Here is a 20229-nt window from a genome sequence, read left to right on the forward strand (position 1 = left end):
TGACCTTGTGGTAGCTAGACATACTCTCATCCCTGAGGATGGGCCCTGCAGGGCCAGGGAGGGGGTGGCCCATGGGCAGAGCCCTGGGCTGGGGCCCCAGTGTCCTGGCAGGCTGGCAAGGGATGTGGCCCCTCGTGGGCAAGCTGCAAAGTGACAGAGCCTGCCTCTGCCCCCCTCTCTGGGGGGCTGATAAAGGGGCGCCGGTCTCCTCGGCCTCGTCCTGGTCCCCTGCCATCTTATCTGCCCCAGGGAAGACAAGGACCCAGTTAGAACGTTTTAGCTGGGCCTCCTGGCGTATTTACACGTTATCTCTGCCATTAGGCCGGCAGTTATCTGATAATCGGGCCCATTAAGGCCACAGCCTGCCCGATCGGGGCTCCAGGAAGTGGGGCCGCCGCCACAGCCTCGCTTGGGGACCAGGCCAGGCCACGTGAGGCCTCCATGGGCCCAGGCAGCCCAGATGGCACCCGATGCACGAGGTTGCCGGGCCTTCCTAGGCAGAGGGTGTGGGATCTAGAAAGGGTCCCCCAGTTGAGGGCATGACCACCTCGGTCCCCTTGTCCCATGAGGATGCAGAGGCTCAGGCAGGGCAGGTAATGTGCCAGGTGTGAAGCTCCCAGGGCAGCCCTGACAAATTCGCAGGACCCTGGGGCCTTAAACTCTGAGAAATCTGGGCCAGACATCCCCGATGGAGGTGTGCCAGGACTATGTGCCCTCTGGCAGCTCTGGGGGATGGTCCTTCCTGGCTCTCAGGGCTCCGGGGGCTCCTCGGCAGCTTCCTCCTTGCCCGTCACATAGTCCCTGCCTGTCTGCATGCAGCCTTCCCCCCATGTCTCTTCTGTGTGTTGTTTATAAGGACATGTGTCTTGGGATTTAGGGTCCCACCAGGTAATCCGGCATGGTCTCCTCTCGAGCTCCTAATGTAATTGCATCTGCAAAACCCTTTTTCCAAATAAGGGCTCGTTCACAATTTCAAGGTGGTTGTATCTTTGGGGCGCTCACATTCATGTGGGTCACATGGTGAGGCTGGGCTGAACCAGGAGCCTGACTGCAGACCCTCTTGGACCCCAAGTCCCACCCTAGGGAGATTGACTGCCTCCGGGGCTCACACAGAGGCCCATCTGTCTGTTTTAATGTAACTACACCTTGGGGTGGCCCTGCAACAGGCACCATGGGAGCCGCCGCCTGGGCCACAGGTGCCATCAGAGCCCAGAGAGTCTGCTGCCCCCACGTGGCACAGGCAGCTGCAGCCCCACCCCCACCCCCACCCGGAGCCTCTTACACCCCTAGGAGAGGCTGGGCAGAGAGGCAGCACAACACAGGACCCCAACCTTTCCAGAAAGTGAGAGGAGGTCCTGGGATGGGCAGCCACACTGGGGTCCCTGATGGTCCCCGACCCTACTGATTCGCAGGGAGAGAACGGAGCCTATGTCAGGGCCACCCAGGTGCAAATTCTGGCTTTGCCGAGGGCCTTGGGGTGGAGCATGGCTCTTTGACTTGGTTTCCTCTCTGTGAGCTCTGTGTTGAGCATAGTGGTGGGTGAACAAGCCCTGTGCAGCCTGAGGAGGCAGGGAGTGCTGGGGTCCCCACCTTAGAGATGTGGAAATCAAGGTCCAGCATTTCCACGGCCACCTCACAGGCTTGCTCTATGGATCTGGGGGCTCCAGCCGATGGGGAGGGGCAGGAGGCAAGCCTCATCAACGCTGCCGTCCACCATGTGCCTTCCATGACATAAGCCGCAGGGATAAGCCGGCTCTATGCGCACGTTCCAGGCGGCCTCGTGGCCGCCACCCTGTGCTACATAAGACATGTGTCCTAACGGGGCAGCATGGTCCACCTGCTCAGTCCAGCTTCAGGCACCCCATCCTGCCACCTGCTGTCCCTCCCCAACAGGGGCTTGCTGCAGGCGCTGACTGGGCTCCCAGCATCCAGGCACTGGCTGCTGTCCCCATACCACAGGCCCAGGCCACAGGGCGCCCCCCACCATCTGGGCAGCTGCTCCTGGGGGGCCGGGGACTGCACAGCTGGACCACACCTGGGCAGGTGGCAGGGCGGGATGGTCCCCTCAGCTGGGCATGCCTCACACCCGATACTTCTCCCCACAGACGAGCTGGAGCTGGTGCTGCAGGACGGGCAGAGGTGCGTGCGAGCTCGACACAGCCTCTCCGAGGGCCTGTCCTGGGGCCCCTTCCGTGGGAACATCCAGAGCAGAGCCTCGTCCCCTGGGCAGGTGGAACCGGTAAGGAGCCCTGACCCCAGCAGCCCACCCACCAGCTGCAGGACAGCAGCCAGGGCAGAGTCTGGCCCAGGGCACAGAGCCCTGCCGCCCCTGGAGCCAAGCCCCAGTTATACTCCAGCCCAGAAGTGCCTGTCCCTCTGAGTGCATCAGGAGATGGGCGCCTAAGGCCTTGGGACCAGGGCAGCAGGAAGCAGTTGACTGGGAGTACAAGGAAGGCTTCCTGGAGGAGGTGGCACAAAGAGGGCTTCCTGGAGGAGGATTCTTTAAGTGGGCCCTTAACAGAGGAGTAGAAGTTGGCAAGACAGAGAAAGAAGCAGGTGTTTGAAGTAAAGAGGCAGCAAGGTGCCACGTGGCGGCTGGATGTGGCCTTTGTGGGCAGGGCAAGCGATGAGGTTTTCCAGGAGCTGCAGCAGAGGCTGAGGTCCACAGAGGCTGAAGTCTATTCTGTCCCTGTGGGTCTTTCTGATGACGGGGGGGGGGGGGGGGGGGGGGGGGGGGGATGTTACCTCCCCCTGTAACTATGAAGCCCGCCTGGGCAGTGACCTCCCACTAGGCCCTGCCATCACCAAGCAGTCACTCGTGTCGGGGTTACTCCTAGGCTGCCTCTGGACAGCAGGGTGGCTCTGCATCCTCTCACAGGGGCGCAAAGGCTCCTTTTAACATACGTTTCAGTGAAGAAAGGGCACCGATGCACCGGAAATGGGTCAGCACGTCAGGCAACCGAGTGGGCAGCACACGGTGAGACAAGAACCAGGAGGCCCCTCCCAGCCCTGACGCCGGCCACTCGAAAGGCCAGGAGGCACCCTAGGTGGGTCCCCTAAGTCCAGGCTCAGGCACCCAGACATGCAGGCATAGCCATGGCCCAGGCCCTCCCTGAGTCCCGATGTGGCATCCAGGTGCACCCTGTGGTGCTGGCCTCTGGTCAGCAGGCAGTGGCAGGACTGCAGGGAGGGGTCTCCCCACATCTAGAGGCCAGATGCTGCCCTGACAGTGACATCCAGCTCCAGCCTGGTGCTCCGAGCCCCATGTCTCAGCCACAGAAACCAGGGCCCAGGAACCCGGCCTACAGCAGCATCCCAGGGCTGGTGGGCAGTTGCAGGCACTCAGTCTGCCGTTCACAGTGCCCACCGCATCAGAATCTGGGCTGGAGCCTGGGCCTCCGGAGATGGGGCAGTCTCCCAGGGTCTAAACGTGCAGCCCAGCTGCGCCCCCCTACCCGGGCCATCCACACAGCCCATCACAGCCAAGTGCCCAGGCTCAGAGGGGTACATGCCGGCCTCAGCTGCTCAGCAAGAGGCTGGCCCAGGACCAAGGGCACCCACCCCCATGACCAGGTCATCCCTGTGGCACAGGGTCCGGATCCCAACACTTCCCTCATGGCTGTTTCCTTCCCCAGCAGGCTCCTGAGCTACTTGAGCTTCTGCTTCCTGAGCCCATGGGGCCTCAAGGGGACACAGGGAGCCCCCTGAAGGGTCCCTGGGGCCCAAGCCTGCAGACCCTCCAACGTCCCTGCAGAGGAGAGGGTAGGCGGGCAAAACTGCAGCTTAACTGCAAAGTGGGGCAGCTGGTGGCACGCCCACCTCCCAGGGCAGCTGGGCAGGTAAATGAGGTGGTGCCTGCAAGCTGGTTACCACAGGGCAGGGCTTGCTCAGCTTGCTCTTGTCCTGTGGCCCAAGCAGAAAGAAAATAGTGGAAATCAACTGCAAGGCAGGATTTGGCTCCAAGGAGGGGATGGAGACTATGGTGTTCAGAGCAGTTCCTTGAGGCAGTGAGCTCCCCATCCCTGGAGGCATGCAAGCAGCAGTTAACTTTTCAGAGGGTGGGCTGTTGGGGGGCAGTTCAGGGCTGGGAGGAGGAGTGGCTGGCTGGGCTGGAGCTCCCTGGCTCTGAATTCTCATAAGCAGTGACAAGATAAAAGTGTGCCACTGTGTGTGGCCACACCCCTCTCGTCAGCTCCCTCCTGTGGGGCAGTCAGCCCCTTCCAGGACAGACAGGTGTCACTCACTGCACACACTAAGGAGCACCCATTCTTACGTATGGGCCCTGGTCTTCCCTGCCCGCACCCTGTGAGGCATGCTCCCCATTTTACAGATGAGGAAACTGAGTCTCCGGCAGGTTAAGTGACTTGGTATACTCACCAGGATCAAATAGCAGAAGTAGAATTGCAACCGTCTGCCCAAGCCAAGACCCCTGCAGGCTCTGTAAGGACAGGGTGGAGCCGGCCCCAGGGTCTGTGCCCCGCCCTTCTCTCTGAGGGTTTTGTCCTCCTTGGGCCCAGGGCGCAGGTCAGCCTGGGGAGACTTGGCACGAGGTTGGAGACGCTCTCCAGGCAGAGAGATAATGTCCACAGGGAGCGAGGGACCAGCGCCAGGGAAGCCAGTGGCCTTTGAGGCTCTTGCCGAGGAGCTGAGGGAGGAAGGAGCCTCGCCTGCTCTTCCCTGCAGCTTTATCTCCTACAGAATTAAATCCTTGATTAACCCTTATCTCCCCAGCAGGCGCTATCTGCGCTTTGGCGCCGAGTGTCCAGACACACCGTACACGATGATTGATTTCTTAAAGATAGCGCGCTTTTCCGATACTTCATTTATTGTCTAAATATTTTTGCTAACATTTCAGCGAGCCCCTTATCGAGCTCAGCTGATGGGTCCCAGTTCTCTCCCCCATGCACCTCCCGCCCCAGATGGTCCTATCAGCCGCCAGACGGTTTCTTAGCTGTTTGGAAGGGAGAAGGGGCCCTGATGGAGTATGGCAACCCTTCCCTGCTGGTTTCCTTAGGCCAAGAGCTACTTGCAGGGGATGGGGGTGGCTCCTCCCATGAGACTTTGGGGATGGGAACCCCAGGAAGTATGCAGAGCAAGTGCACATAGTCTGGCAGGAGTCAAGAGTGGTTCCTGCACCAACTTTCAGTGTGACCTTGGGCTGGTCCCTCCCTGATCCAGCTGTGGCTTCTACTTCCCAGGGTTTGGAAACCCAGCCAACTCTGAAATTTGCAATCAGATACAAAAAAAAATGTTCAGAATGGTTGGGTGGATAGATGACTGGGTGGGTGGGTAGGTGGACAATGGATGAATGGATGGATGGATAGCTGATAGATGGATGAGTGGGTGGGTGGATAGATGGATGGGTGGGTAGGTAGGTGGATGGATGAATGGACAGATAAATGGATGGCAGATGGGCAGGTGGGTAGATGGACAGATGGAGTGGATGAATGGATGGGTGTGTGGATGGATGAATGGACAGACAGATGGATAAATGGATGGCAGATGGGCGAGTGGACGGATGGATGGATGAGTAGATGGATGAATGGATGGGTAGGTGGATGGATGAGTGGACAGACAGATGGATAAATGGATGGCAGATGGGCAGGTGGACGAATGAATGAGTAGATGAGCTCATGAAGAGTGAGTGAATTCTCATGCCCAGCGTGGTCCCCAGTGGTTCGGCCCATCTGTCTGTCCAGTCATCCCCCCAGGGCTTACCCACTGTAGCTAGAGGCCACCATGACATCAGTGAGACCAGGAAGGCAGCAGGTTGGCTGGGGAGAAGCCCCTTCCAGAGCAGTTGGAATGAGACCAGCTGGGCCCCACCTTGCCTTGCATCTTCATGCAGGCATCAGCATAGAGGGACCTTAGGTGAGTCTCCTCCATCCTTTAGCTAGAGATAGGGTGGGGCTGGGGCCCTTGGGCCCATGGGCTCTAAGCAACCCTAGTGCAAGAAGCCCTGAGGCTGGCAAGAGGGTCATTGCCTGACAGAGCCCAGCCTCCCATCAGGGCCACCCAGCTCTGCCTCTCTGCTCTTGTAAGGACATTTGTCACTGGATTTAGGACACACCTGGATAATCTAAGAGGATGTTCTTTGAGTTGTCTTTAATCATATCTGCCAAGACCTTTTTCCAAATAAGGCCATGTCCACAGGTGGACATATATATATTTGGGGATCATACAGCCAGCTCCAGAAAGCTAGCAAGCTGCAGAACCAGGGTCCAGCCCATGTTGGCCCCTGACCCTCCATGGGGCAGCCCCTGAGGGGATGGTCAGGTTGGGGCTCTGCTGGAGCACCAGGTAGTGAGGAGGTAGTGCCCTGAGGTGGACATTCTCTGGGACAAGCCCCAGAAAGGAGGCCTGCCACTGGCCTTCTGGGGTCCCTGACTCCCTTCCTCCCCACGCCTCAGCCCCTCCGCCGGGAGTTGTAGGATCAGGGTCTGGGAAATGCTGTGGGTGCAAAGGGCTGACTCATACCAGCCTCCTGGAGGCCTAGAAGGAGCAACAACCTGGTCTCAGAGACCCTGGGACCCCTCCCACCACACTGGAAAGACCAGAACTCTAAGGAGTGGGAGAGGCCTCTCCTCCTAGGACCAGGAGAGCCATCTGCACCAGACCCACCCTTACAGCTGGCTCCCTCCCTGGGCCCAAGGGCCACCCAAAGAAGAGGGCTGGGGGCCATATGGGAGCTGTCCAAGCAGCTCACTCCCACCATACCTCATGTTGTTCTCAGCTTGTCTCTAGCTCGTTCTGCCTCCAGCCTTCCATTGGTGGTTTCTTAACGGCCTCCCCACTCCAGCATCCACACTGGGAGACCAGGATGGCATGTTCTGTTTATGGCACCCACGCCAGGCACACGCCAGGCTCTGACTGTTCAACAAATGAGCAGACGGATGAGTGGAGGCAGAAAGGGAAGGATAGGTGCGTGGAGGGGTGAACAGATGGTAGATGGATGGGTGGGTGGGTGGGTGGGTGGATAGGTAGGTAGTGGAGGGGTGAATAGATGGTGGATGGAAGGAGGGAAGAGTGGATGGGTGGGTAGGTGGGTAGATGGGTAGATGAGTTAGATGGATGTGTGAATGGGCAGGTGGATGGAGGGGTAAATGGATGATGGAGGGAGGGAGGGAAGAGTAGATGGTTAGGTGAGTGGATGGATGTGTGAATTGGGTAGGTGGGTGGAAGGATAAATGGATGGTAGATGGAGGAGTGGGTGGGTGGATAGGTAGGTGGTGGAGGAGTGGGTGGGTAGATAGATGGGTAGGTGAAGAGGGGCTAATGGATGGTAGGTAGATGGAGGGAGGGAAGGTGGATGGATGTAAGGAAGCTGAGATCATGCAGACCCAGGTTCTAGTCCTGTGTGCACACAGCCACTTCCTGTGACCTGGGCATCACTCAGCTCTGTGAGCCTCGGTTCTCATCTGTGAAATACTTTCTTCTCAGGGTCTGGGGGAGACAAGGAGCCAAGGACAGAAAGGCAGTTGCCTCTGGGAGGGTGAGCAGGACAGGGACAGGACATCTCAGGATAAGCTGAAGGAGGGAAGTGGGTGGGGGCCCCCATCAGAGCCCAGACTGGGTCTGCCCCAGCCCTGACCTCCCGTGAACCTCCCCACAGTGGCCCCGGGGGAGGCCTGGGCAGCCCCCACTGCCCTTCTGCAGGGCCGTCTGGCTTGCTCAGCTGAGCCACCCCCTTCCCCTGCCAGAATGGGGCTCCTACCTCCCCTTAATGCCGCTCCGTGAGATGGCTAGCAAGGTTTGGGAACAGCCTCAGATAAAGTCGCAGCGGATGGGGCCGAGATAGAGTTTCCGATGGTTATCAGCAGGCACAGAATCCAGACACTGACCTCTTTGTTGGGGGAAACAAGGAGTGGTCTCAGATGCACCCGGAGAACTTGAAGTGGACGCCCGTTATCTCAGGGCTGGGTGGGGCCATCCTGCAGTTGGCAGGAACAGACAGCACCCCAAAGGGCTGCAGGCAGGGTGGGTGGAGGGGCTTCTTTTGACCCCGACACAACCTGTCCAGAGTGAGCTGGACCCACACGGGCACAGGGGCGGAGAGGGAGGGTGGCTGGCAGCACGCACGTCTCTGGGAGTTGGGGCAGAAGGGCTGGGCAGTGGGGGGGTGCCAGCCCCTCCCAGGCTTACACCCCTCGTCAGTGCCCACGGGCAGCATGGGGTGGGCTAGGATGGGGCCTGCATCTGCCCAACGCCTGCAACCAGCAGAGGAAGGGACTCCTGTTCCCGGGCCACTCCAACTAGAGGAGGGGAAAACCGACAGGCGGGCAGCCGGGTGGGTGGCGGCCCCAGATCTCCCGGCCCCTCTGCTCCTGGCCTGCCGTGCCCCCCTGCGCCCCCTCCCCGGGCAGCTGCCGCCACGCAGGCGCTGGGCCCGGGCGGGACCGTGGCGCCGCCGCCTTCGCTCGGGGGAAGTACACGGAGAACTAGGGTTCTGCAGTGTCAGCAAAGCCGTGCGCGTTTTTATCATGCCAGGAGCACGCTGCTCCTGCGAGTGATAAGCATTAAACCTACCGGGAGGCTGTCAGTCTCAGTTTGAGGGTTAGAAATATTGGGACGAATAATTAGATTTCATATCGTTACCACAGCGCCAATCGGAGAATCAGGCAGATTAATTTTTTTCACCCTCCTCTGCTCATTAATATTCATTAGAGACTCAGGAGGCCCGGCCCCGCCTTGCTGCAGGCTGCTGGCCAGGTCGGCCCAGCCGGGACACAGGGGCCACCAGTCACCTGCCACAATGGCAGCCCTGCCAGCCACTGTGCCCCCCCACACCCATGGCTGTGACCCACTGGAAGCCTCCTGAGCCGGTGGGGACCCCCAGCCGACGTCCTGTTCTGCCGCTGTGGGCACAACAAAAAGCAGGGTGTTGCCTGTTGCCAGCCTGCCCTGAGCAGGCTCCTTGGTGGGGACATTCTCCCCAAGCTGACAAGCGGCAGCAGCTGGCCTGGGGCCCCAGTGGACCCCACCCTTCTTGGCCCAAATGCACAGTTCCTGCTGGCTGGGTCCTGCTGGCCAAAGGGAAGGCAAGAGCAGGGGGCGGGGGGCAGGCTCCTGTTTGCGATGTGCTGGTTGTGTGCCAGGTGGGCACCACTGGAAGGGAGGGCTTCTTCACACAGATGGGTACTTCCCAGTGCCCTAGGTGGGGCTGAGCTGCAGAGAGAGAGAGACTGAGCCCCCCAGCCCTACCCCGAGAGCAGGTGGCAGGACGATGGCAGGTCTGGAACAAGCATGTGGGTTGGCTCACAGCTCCAAGCAGGAGGGGCATCACCCGTTTGCAGAGAGGACCAGCATGGGTGCAGGCTGGTTTTGCTCCCAGGGCCAGGGCTCTCCCCTCTGACCACTAGTCTCCACTTGCCCCTCCCATGGCCAAGCCACATAGCGGCTCCACTGGCCACGATGTGCCAACCTCGTTGGGAGCTGTCCCCAGGAGTGCTGGGCTTGTAGGCCTGATCTTGATGGGTCCTTGAGTCGGCTGCAGGGTGGGGACAAGCAGCCAGAGTGCAGAGAGGGACCGCCTAGGGTTGCAGGGTGGTACTTGGCTCAAGGTCACAGTGAGGGAGGCCAAGCCCAGCCTGGACCCCAGTGCCCAGCTCTGGAGCCCATGTCATCCCTGAACAGTAGGCAAAGCCCAGGAAAGCCCCTGGCCTTGGACCTGGCGAGGAGGTGCCCAGAATCTGTCAGAGGACACCTCACACACCATCATTTGGCTGTACCACCAGGGTGGTGTCCCGGCCGGCTGCTGTGTATGCCCCTGGTCTAGGTGGCAGCATTTCCAGGTGACAGCAGGTGATACTGGTTCTCCAGATCAAGGTCCTGATGCACCATTTCTGAATAAAAGGTGCTTATTTGCATAAAACAGAAGTACCCAAAGTGGATACGTACTGTGCCTTTGCACATGGTACCTGGTGGCTGAGCTTGGGCACCCCTGGTCGGAGCAGCCTGGGGACGTGGGCCTGGGTGTGGCAGCCATCACCCCAACTTCCTAGTGCAAAGCAAGGTCAGGGTTTTGCCCCGCTGCCAGCCCTTCACAGCCCTGTACCGCTCTCTCCACGTCTGACCAGGGCCGGGCCACGGAGTGGGGCCACAGGCAGCCTCGCCCTCCCCAGCACCAGGCTGTTTCCTCCCCTGCTGGGGTGGCCCTGGGTGTCAGAAATCAGACCCCCCCCCCACTCTGCAGGCCCACAGCAGCAGCCTCATGGGCGGAGCCCAGAGTACTCTTGCCCTGTGGGCACTATGAGGGCCCAGCTTGCAGGGAACAGGGGAGACAATGTGGCCGGGTAAGGTGGTACTCACCCCACGCGCCCACTTCCCCCTCCCCCAGCCCACTTCCCCTCCTCGAGGCGGGGGAAGGGCTAACCCCAGTGACGGCAGCCTCAGGGAGCCCCGGGGAGGTGACCAGGTGCTGAGCCGGCCTTGGCCTGGGGAACTCAGAGGATGTTCTGGTGTCTGCTGTGTGCTGGCCTTGGGCTAGAGGGCACAGAGGTGGGCCTGCCATGCCCTGCAGCAGGCAGGGACCCACCACACACACACCTTGGGGAGGACACAGAAGCCCCTCTCTGGGGAGACGGTGTCTCCCCAAGGCCAATCTCAGCCTCTGTTCACGGAGCTCGCTTTGGGAGCCTATGCAGGACAACCTGTGTGCGGGGTGGCCCATGCACCCCGTGGACCACCAGAGGAAGGAGGCAGGGAGAGAATCCCTGCTCTGCAGCCCCCTGGCTGTGTGACCCTGAGTGAGTAGTTTGACCTCTGGGGCTCAGTGACCTCTCTTGGAAGAGCACCCGGTGCCCCGTGCAAGGAAGATCAGCTCCCTGCTGCCGCTGCCGGCTCCGCGGTGCTGAAGGGGGAGCAGCGGGCTGCAGCCCGGCCACCCCGCCGGGGCCTCTCAGGCTCTTCCCTCTGCACCACGCGGGACCCCTGGCCAGGCTCTTCCTGTGCTGTGTCCCTGACAAGCCCCCTTGCTTCCCCACCCCCAGGGCCCGGCCCTGACCCTGCTGCTGGGGGACGAGCCCTGCTGGCTGAGGACGCTGCCCCAGGCCCTGACCGAGGCTGAAGCCAACGCGGAGATCTACAGGAAGGGTTGGTATCATGGCGCTTCCCTCGCGGCCTTCCGGCAGGTGGGGGTCACTTAGCTGTCCCTGGGCTGGCCCTTAAAGGGAAAGCAGCCTGCTTGGGCTGAGCCGCCGGCACACTAGGGCCAGGAGGCAGCCGACGCCCAAGTCCTGATGAAAGGAGCGGCCCTGGGGTTTCAGGGCCAGGATGCTGCTGCTCGACTGCTCCCAGGGCCTCTTGGAGATCACCAGGGTCCAGAGGGAATCCCAGGATTTGGAGACCACCAGGGTCAGCAGACAGTCCCAGACCAGGTGGGCTGAGGTGCCGACTAGACCACAGCCCATTCCGGGGAAGAGCAGGAGGGCCACGTTCAGACCTAGCCACATGGGGCCTGGGCCACATCCCCTGGCCTTCTTGGACATCTGTTTCTTTAAGAGACTGAGAGCTCATCCAGACCCAGGGGCTTCTGCGCCTACCTCCCTGCACCATCTAGAAGGAGCATCCCCCCTGCCTACACGCAGCCAGTTCAGAGGGCTCAGGAGCTTCCATTCCCAGAGCCAAGGTCCTGCCTGCCTGGGAGGTTTGACCCTGAAGCGAAGTGTGACACAGTCTTCCCAGTGTATGTCAGGGCAGTGGGGACCCCCGACCACCCCATCACAGACAGGAAGGCTCAGGCCCAAGGGGATGATGTAAGCACAAAATTGTGACAATTTCTCCAACCAGGCCAGGTCTGTCCGCCCCAGCGCAGCCATCAGGAAGGTGTATGCCCACCACCCATAGGAGACGCCTTCATTCTCCTGTGGGGGCCTGCGCTTTGCCGGAATGTTCAGGGTGGGGGGCACAGCCACATTGCCTCCCAGCATGCAGCATGTTCAGCTGAGTAATCCCAGCAGAGGCATAGCTTTGTCCTGAGGGCAGCTCTCATTTCAGGAGGAGCCAGAGGCCTTCGGGGCCAGGGCAGGGGACACGAGGTCATGGCATCCTCTCACTCCAGCCCATGCCCACCTGGGGCCTCCCCAGCATGACGGAGGTACAGCACAGGTGCTGAGCCCAGCATCTAGGAACCTGGCCTGCGCTTTGTCCTCTGTACCTGCTCTCCCCGCCCTCCTCCCATCGAGGTGGTGCTCAAAGGACCCGGACAGCAGCCAGAAGGGACTGAAGGCCCCAGTGTTGGCAGTGAGTGGCCAGACACGTGTCTGTCTGCCCAGCCAGGACACGGGCCATTAGTGCTGCCTGGCCCATCCTCCCGCCCCGGTCAGCAGGGCTCCAGCCACAGTGTGCCAGGCAGGACAAGGTCCTCACGGAGCTGACGGGGCGAGGCTGGCCTGGGAGGTAGAGGGCAGGGCCGTGTTCCTGGCAGCCTGGAGGTGGACGCAAAGGTGGGCAGGCAGGTGCCTGGTGGCTGGCGGAGGCTGCCCCCTGCCGGCTCCTGTGGGAACAGCCGCTCCTAGGGGAGCTGTGAGGAGAACACCTGCTTAGCAGCTGCCTGCCCTGACCCCTGCCCCTGGGCCCTGCTGTGCCTGGCCCTCAAGCCACCCGTCTCCTGGACAAAAGGGCCGGCACTGCCGTCTTTAGGGCCCTCCTACTAGGCAGGAGCAAGCAGACCCGAGAAGCCACCGGTCGGGTGAAGCAGGGTGGCTTATTATAGAGACAGGCCTGACACACCCCCTGACCAGGACCCTGGCTCTATCCCCCACATCGGACCTCAAAACCCTGGCCTCCAGGAGGGGGCAGTACAGTGGGGCTCAGGACAGCAGGGGGTGGGCAGCACCTGAGAGGGGCAGTGGTGAGCCCCAACGGCCAAGGCCCTCCCGTCACCCAGGATTCTGCCCCTGCAGATGAAGCCCTCTGGTGCAGAGTCACCAAGCCGGTGCCGGCAGGCGGGCTGCTGAGCGTGCTCCTCACGGCGGCCGAGCCCCGTGGCACCCCCAGCCACCCTGTGAAGAAGGAGCCAGCAGAGCCCGAGTGCCTGACCCCCGCACACGCCGACATCCAGCTCCTGCCCCAGCAGGCCGGCATGGCATCCATCCTGGCCACAGCAGTCATCAACAGTGAGTACGCTATCGTGCCACCTGGGCTCCGTGACAGTGCCAGGACCACCCCCGGGACCTCAGGGTACACAAAGATAGGTGACCACTGGGGTCTGAGCAGGGTGGAGGGGTGTGCTGCAACAGCTGAGCATGGGGGGACGGGGCAGGTGCCAGGCTACCCTGGCAGGGTCCCCACCAGCTGGACAGGCAGCCAGGCCCAGCTGCGGAGCAGAGCAGGCTTCTTAGCTGCAGCAGCATGGACATGCCCAGGGTGGGATGCTGAACAGCAGCCTGGTTCCCGCCCCACAGATGCTGCAGCCACATCCACACCCGCCCCCACCTCAGGACAGAACTGCCCCATGAGAATAGCTGGGGTGGAAGGACTGCCACTAGCTCCCTGCCACAATGCACATTAAGGTTTTATTCTGCACCCTCCACAACCACACTGAACCCAGTGGTCCAGGACCCAAAGTCACCACGGTGGGGGTGCCGGCCTGCCCCCAGGGCACCACCACCCTGAGCAGCACAAGGCAGCCTCACTAGGAGGGGGCGGTGGCCTCCAGCACGGCACATCTCCCCAAGCGCTTTCAGGCAAGGATTGCTTCTCAGAAAAACAGAACACAACAAGGGTTTAGATCCAAGTGCTTTAATATCACCCTGGCTGCTAGGTGACAACTGTAAAGCTGCAAACTTGGGGAAAAGTGGGCTTTTGGGGAAGTCAGACAGGAAGATGGCTTGAAGCACATGGAAGCAGCTGAGGCCCAGGCCCAATGGGGCGCCGGAGCCCACAGGGACCAGCCCTGTCCCCTTAGTATCCCCACTGTGAGCATCCTGACCCCCAGATGCCTATGGGACACTGAAGGGGAGGCTTGGAGGCAGCCAGGGGACAGGCAGAAGCAGCTGAGGGCAGTGGGGTGCCTGCATCCTGGCCACGGACAGACCAAGGGCAGCAGCATGACCACTGGGCAAACCTGACAGAGCTAAGTGAGCAGGAGGAAAGAAGTGTGCAGAGGGGACATAGCTTGCATTGCTGGAACTCAGGTGTGAGGTTGTGGGTTGGCAGAAATGACTCAGGGACACCAGAGTTCACAGGGATCAGCTGCAGCTGTGAGATTCACCCACACACACACACCCTTGTGGGAACATGGGTCCCCAGGAGGACTGGGTGCAGGCCCAAGGGGGTTCCCTCGGGAGCAAGCAGGACCCCATTCAGACACTGGGGTGGCAGGGGAGAAGGGAGATGGGAAGGGGCTCTCAGGGGCCAGGACGGCCGCCTCATCAGCACAGACACGTGTGCATCTAAAGCCCATAGTGGCACAACAGGCTCAGTCGGGTCCCCAGGGCTGAGGCATGGGCCCCCGTCTTCTCTGTCCAGGCTGCTCCAAGGACATCAAGGGAGTCCGAGGCACCAGGAGGGCTTTCTCCCTTTGGTCTGAGGCTTTGGTGTCCACGCCTCACTGGGAAGCAGCAAGAATGCTGCTGTCGTGGGCTACACACCTTGTTCACGATCCACCCCCCCACCCCACCCCCACCCAAGCATGGGCCTGTCTGCCTCTGGGCCTAGAGAAGCCTTAATACAGAGTCCATCATACCTCGTTTCATTTTTGAAACGCGACCACTCTGGGCCTCTGTTTTCTCACCCATGAGATGGGGGCAGTGGTAGCACCAGGTTACCTGGCACAACCAGAACTTGGCCCAAGGTCAGCCCTGGGGCTGTGGGACCCTAATAATCCTCACTAAACCTCAGGGCTATGGCCAGGGCCTGGACGGGCCTGAGGACCTCACCCTTCTCCCTACCTATGGCCCAAGGTACTGTTCCCAGCCCTGGCCCCCAGGTACAGAAACAAGCCCACCAGTGGCCTTTCAGATCCTGTTCCCAGCTCAGGGCCTCAGTGAACAGGACAGAGCTGGCTTGAAGCCCCCAAATAAAAGCAAACTTTAAAGGGAGGAAGGGAACCCCCTCTACCTTAACTGTGGACCCAGAATAAACATCAGAAAGGCCAGGGTGAGAAGCACATGCTAACATGCAGTCAAGCCTGGAACAGGCCATGGAGACAAACAGCATTCCTTTAAGTTCTGCCCTAGACACTGAGGACCACCCCTTAGAGAAACCAGGGAAACCTTCACCAGCCGCAGTGCGAGCTAAGTCACAGCCACCTCTGCGACAGACGGGGTGAATTAAGCAATTCTGACGTATCGGTAACAGATGTGAAACCACTGGGGGAGGAGTGAGGGGAAGACAGCAAGGGCTCTTCCTCCTCTGCAGCCCCCAGCCTCATCCCCACCCCGGAGGCCACCCAGAGCAGGCTTCGAGACTCCGGCACAGGGGTTCCCTATGCACCTGCCACTCATACCTGCTCAGGGAAACACACGTTTCCTCTTCCACGGGGACCCAGGTCCATGCCATCCCTCACGCTCCCTCACAGCACACGTTCACCCACATGTACCTACCTGCGCACACCTACACGTGTGCCCCTGCCCCCTGCCAACTCGTATACACACCACGGGCGCCAGCCCCCTCCCACCCCCCCCCACCCCGGTGTCTGTGAGCATGACCACACCTCTTCTGCCGGGATCCAATGAGGCGATAGCATCTCTTTTTGGGGCTCACTGTTGTGAGGTGGTGTAGGGCCCAGCCTGGGGGGTTATGCCAAGACCCCATCCATGCAGTCCTGTGGCATCCTAGAGAGCTACACAGAGAGAAGCCAGGTTTACGAGGGAACCAGTGAGAGTAAAGAGCTGTGACCAGGAGGGGAGGCCCCGATCACAAACCTCAGTCCTCAGCATGGCAGGGGCAGGTAGGGCCAAGTCCTCCATTTTCGGAGGCAGCCGCCTCTCTGCCGCCTGGGTGCCCCCCTCAGCCTGTGCCCCCCTCACCCCCACAGAAGATGTCTTCCCCTGCAAAGACTGTGGCATCTGGTACCGGAGTGAGAGAAACCTACAAGCCCACCTCCTCTACTACTGCGCCAGCCGCCAGGGCACCGGCTCCCCAGCGACCACCGCCGCAGACGAGAAGCCCAAGGAGACCTACCCCAACGAGCGGGTCTGCCCCTTTCCGCAGTGCCGCAAAAGCTGCCCCAGCGCCAGCTCCCTGGAGATCCACATGCGCAGCCACAGTGGTGAGGCCCCATGCCCCCTCCCCAGGATGCCCACTGGTGCCCACTCAAGCAGCGCATGATGCTGCATCTGCCCGGGGTGCCCGCCCTGCCACAGATGCCCCTGTGTGATCTTCCCGTCGCACCTCACAGTGCGTCAGAATGGTCAGCTCAGGACCAGGCCCTGGCCATAGTCCCAGGAGTCAAGGAGGAGGCAGGGTTTAAACAGCCCCCCCCACCCCCACCCGTCACAGGTCGTTGGCCAGCTGGGCTCCAGGAGCCCACCCCTCACTCAGCCCTGTGTTCCAGGAGAACGCCCCTTCGTATGTCTCATCTGCCTGTCGGCCTTTACCACCAAGGCCAACTGTGAACGGCACCTCAAGGTGCACACAGACACCCTGAGCGGTAGGTGAGGGCTGGGAAGGGGCTGGTGGAGGGGGCACCCCACCCCAGGGCCCTGATACCACAGCCTGCCTGCAGGTGTCTGCCACAGCTGTGGCTTCATCTCCACCACAAGGGACATCCTCTACAGCCACCTGGTGACCAACCACATGGTCTGCCAGCCCGGCTCCAAGGCGGAGATCTACTCGCCCGGGGCTGGGCACCCCACTGCCAAGCTCCCCCCAGGTGAGGCCCTGGGCTTCCCCTGAGGACCGGGAAGGGATGGGGTTTGTCCAAAGGGCAACCAGGGGTTAGATTTCAGTGTTGGCCCTCCACCACCTCTGCCCAGGCCAGCTCTCCCCCCCTCCCCCCAACGCCGCTCAGGTCTGGCCCAAGTAGGTCCTGCTCCCTCCCCCACCCTTAAGTGTGGCTCCTGGGGTCTCCCCGCAGACAGCCTGGCCAGCTTCCAGCAGCACACGGCCCTGCACGGCCCCCTGGCTTCTGCCGACCTGGGCCTAGCGCCCACCCCGTCGCCAGGACTGGACAGAAAGGCGCTGACCGAGGCCACCAACGGAGAGGCCAGGGCCACCCCCCAGAACGGGGGCAGCAGCGAGCCCTCGGCAGCACCGCGGGCCATCAAGACGGAGGCGTCGACGGAGGAGGCGGATGCGGAGCCACGACCCCCGGCCGCGGCGCGCACACCCTCGCCGCCCAGCCCCGGCCCCGGCCCGGCCCGGGTGAAGGCCGAGCTGTCCAGCCCCACGCCCGGCTCCAGCCCGGGCCCCGGCGCACTCTTCCTGCCGCAATTCCCCGCCGCGCCGCCGGCCTCCGAGATCCTGGCCAAGATGTCCGAGCTGGTGCACAGCCGGCTGCAGGCGGGCCCCGGGGCGCAGGCGGGGACGCAGGCCGGCCTCTTTGCGGGGGCCCCCAAGGGCGCCACGTGCTTCGAGTGCGACATCACCTTCAACAACGTCAACAACTTCTACGTGCACAAGCGCCTCTACTGCTCGGGCCGCCGGCCCCCCGACGACGTGGCCCCGCGCAGGGCCAAGGTGCCCCCCGGCCCCGCCCGTGCGCCCCCGCCCCCCGAGGCCGACGGGGGGCGCGCATCGCCGGGATGCGGGGCGCGCGAGGACGAGGCGGCGGGCGCGGCCACCCCCGAGGCCGAGGCGGAGGCCGAGGGGGGCGGCGGCCGGGGTCGGGAGGGCAGCCCGGGCAGCCCGAGCCCGGGCAGCGGGGCGGACGAGGACGACGACCCCCGCCGGACGCTGTGCGAGGCCTGCAACATCCGCTTCAGCCGCCACGAGACCTACACGGTGCACAAGCGCTACTACTGCGCCTCGCGCCACGACCCGCCGCCGCGCCGGCCCGCGCCCGCCGGGACCCCGGGCGCCCCCGGCACCGCCGCGCCCGCGCCCGCGCCCGCGCCCGCCCCCGCCCCGCCCGCCGCGCCGCCCGCCGCGCCGCCCGTGCGCACGCGCAGACGCCGCAAGCTGTACGAGCTGCACGCGGCCGGCCCCGCCCCGCCCCCCGCCCCGCCCCCCGCCGGCGGCCCCGCCCCCGCGCCCGCCTCGCCGTCGCCGTCGCCGCGGCCCGGGAGCGGGGGCGGGGCCGGGGGGCCTGACGCCGCCGACGGCCCCATCGACCTGAGCAAGAAGCCGCGGCGCCAGGCGCCCGTTTGCGCCGCCGGCCTGCCCGCGCTGGCCGACTACCACGAGTGCACGGCCTGCCGCGTCAGCTTCCACAGCCTCGAGGCCTACCTGGCGCACAAGAAGTTCTCGTGCCCCGCCGCCCCGCGCCACCTGCGCGCCGCCCCCGAGGACGCGCCGGCCGGCGCCGCGCTCTGCCCCTACTGCCCGCCCAACGGGCTGGTGCGCGGCGACCTCGTGGAGCACTTCCGCCGGGCGCACGGCCTGCTGCTCGGCCCGCCCCCCGCCGGCCCCGGCCCCGGCCCCGGCCCCGGCCCCGGCCCCGGCGCCCGGACGCCCTCGCCCGCCAACCCCAGCGACGGCCTCAACGGCCGCGAGCCCCGGGAGCCCGCCCCCGGCGCGTCGGACGGCGGCAGCCCCCGGCCCGGACCCCCGCCCGCCCCGAGCCCCGAGCCCGTGCCGCCGCCCCCCTCCCACTCGGACAAGGGCGTGCAGACCCCCGGCAAGGGGCCGCCCGCGCCCGCGCCCGCGGCCCCCGGCAGCCACCGCTACTGCCGCCTGTGCAACATCAGGTTCAGCAGCCTGTCCACCTTCATCGCCCACAAGAAGTATTACTGCTCCTCCCACGCGGCCGAGCACGTCAAGTGAGCGGCGGCCCGCCCCGGCCGGACCGAGGCCCGCGGGGGGCGCCGCGGCGGACCGTGGACCGCGACACCTCGTAAGGAGGAGGAGCGGAGGAGCGCGGGGCCGCCCCGGAGCTTGCGCGCCCGCCGCCACCCGTCGGGGTTTGGGGGAGCGAGACCGGGCCGAGCCCCAGGTCAGCCTGAGCCGCGGGGTCAGGGGCGCTCGAGCTGGGCCGAGCCCCAGGTCAGCCTGAGGCTGCGGCACAGCGTGGTAAGCGCTGCCCCCCGGCCGCCCTCCAGGATGCTGCCAGCTCGACTTTGACCACCACATACCAAAGGGAAGGACTCCACACTGGCCAGCCGGCAGAGGACGACCCAGCCTTGTGCTTGCCAAAGCTAGTGGGGCCAGGGAGGACACCATGGGCAGGGGAGGGACACCAGGGCTCCCCGCGACCAGGGAAAGCAAATCCTCCACTGGAGCTAGCAGGACACCTGTGCTGGCTACCGTGCGTGTGAGGGATGGGGGCACCCCACCCCAGGTGGCCAAGCTGGCGCCGTGGGGGGTGTGCGGGCCAGGGCTGGCCCCGAGCGGTGCTGGGCAGCACCCAAGCAGAGTCCGGCCATGGCCTTGCCCCTGTGCAACTGGGTACTGTGGGCACCCTCAGCCTGGTGTCCCCGCTAGAAAACACCCATCAGTCCCTTTCCAACTTTGAAGGAGCAGAGCATTTCTTCCAGTTTTACCCAGCAGCCTTTGGTGGATGACGTGAACTCTTAAACCTTCCTCCTCTGTTTTGAAATAACAGAGGTGCTTCCTACCATCCCCCCCACCCACCCCCCACCCCGCCACCAGGCCCACTTTCCTGCCCAGTCCCTGTGGGGCTTCAGAGCTTCACAGCTGTTTGGACAGGATCAGTCGCCGGCATCACGCACAGGACCCTGCCCACTGACAGACGTCCCACGCTGGCCCTGAGGACCAGGGCCCAGTAGCCAGGGCCCCCACACCCTCCTAGGGTCTGCTCTAGGGAAGTCAGTAAGGGAGGGTCCTGGGGGAGCCAAGCCGTCTCCCTCCAGGATTCCCAGGGCTCTGCCAGGGTTGGGGGTTAGGGGCTGGGGCGAGGAAGCCCACGGACCCTGGGCCTGGCTCTGCATTTGCATTGTTCCGCATGAATTTGCATGGACGGTTCAAGAGGCTCAGCTTCTGAGACCACCAGATGGAAGCAGATGTGACCGATGTCCACGCGTACTGTTATTAAAAAAAAATTAATACAGAATCGATTTCACTGTGTATAAATTGTAAAATAAAAAAATTTTTAAGGGTGCTGGGAAACATCAGGGACACGGCTCCCAAGGAACAACAGATGCTGAAAGGGGAAGATGGGGTGGCTTG

The 20229-nt window shown here is 63.0% G+C and overlaps 1 protein-coding gene and 1 long non-coding RNA gene across 6 annotated transcripts in view; one reads left to right on the forward strand and one right to left on the reverse strand.

Moving 5' to 3' along the window:
- Window positions 1-20113, forward strand: part of ZFPM1 (zinc finger protein, FOG family member 1) — a 69412-nt gene extending 49299 nt beyond the window's left edge. For all 4 annotated transcript variants that reach the window (XM_077891108.1, XM_077891104.1, XM_077891106.1 and 1 more), the window contains exons 4-11: window positions 2106-2239; window positions 10989-11091; window positions 12903-13115; window positions 15980-16213; window positions 16499-16594; window positions 16670-16816; window positions 17021-19036; window positions 19087-20113. In XM_077891108.1, the coding sequence (XP_077747234.1) occupies window positions 2106-2239; window positions 10989-11091; window positions 12903-13115; window positions 15980-16213; window positions 16499-16594; window positions 16670-16816; window positions 17021-18867 (2774 nt within the window). In that variant the 3' untranslated portion in view covers window positions 18868-19036; window positions 19087-20113. The remainder of the gene's footprint in view (window positions 1-2105; window positions 2240-10988; window positions 11092-12902; window positions 13116-15979; window positions 16214-16498; window positions 16595-16669; window positions 16817-17020; window positions 19037-19086) is intronic.
- Window positions 4838-20229, reverse strand: part of LOC144310329 (uncharacterized) — a 43053-nt gene continuing 27661 nt past the window's right edge. The window contains exons 2-4 of one of the 2 annotated variants that reach the window (XR_013376047.1): window positions 7715-7843; window positions 7341-7443; window positions 4838-6870 (exon numbers count right to left, since the gene is read on the reverse strand). This is a non-coding gene — a long non-coding RNA (uncharacterized LOC144310329). The remainder of the gene's footprint in view (window positions 6871-7340; window positions 7444-7714; window positions 7844-20229) is intronic. The other variant, XR_013376046.1, reaches the window with a different exon arrangement.

Source organism: Canis aureus, chromosome 3, assembly GCF_053574225.1.
Source record: "Canis aureus isolate CA01 chromosome 3, VMU_Caureus_v.1.0, whole genome shotgun sequence".
NCBI lineage: Eukaryota > Metazoa > Chordata > Mammalia > Carnivora > Canidae > Canis > Canis aureus.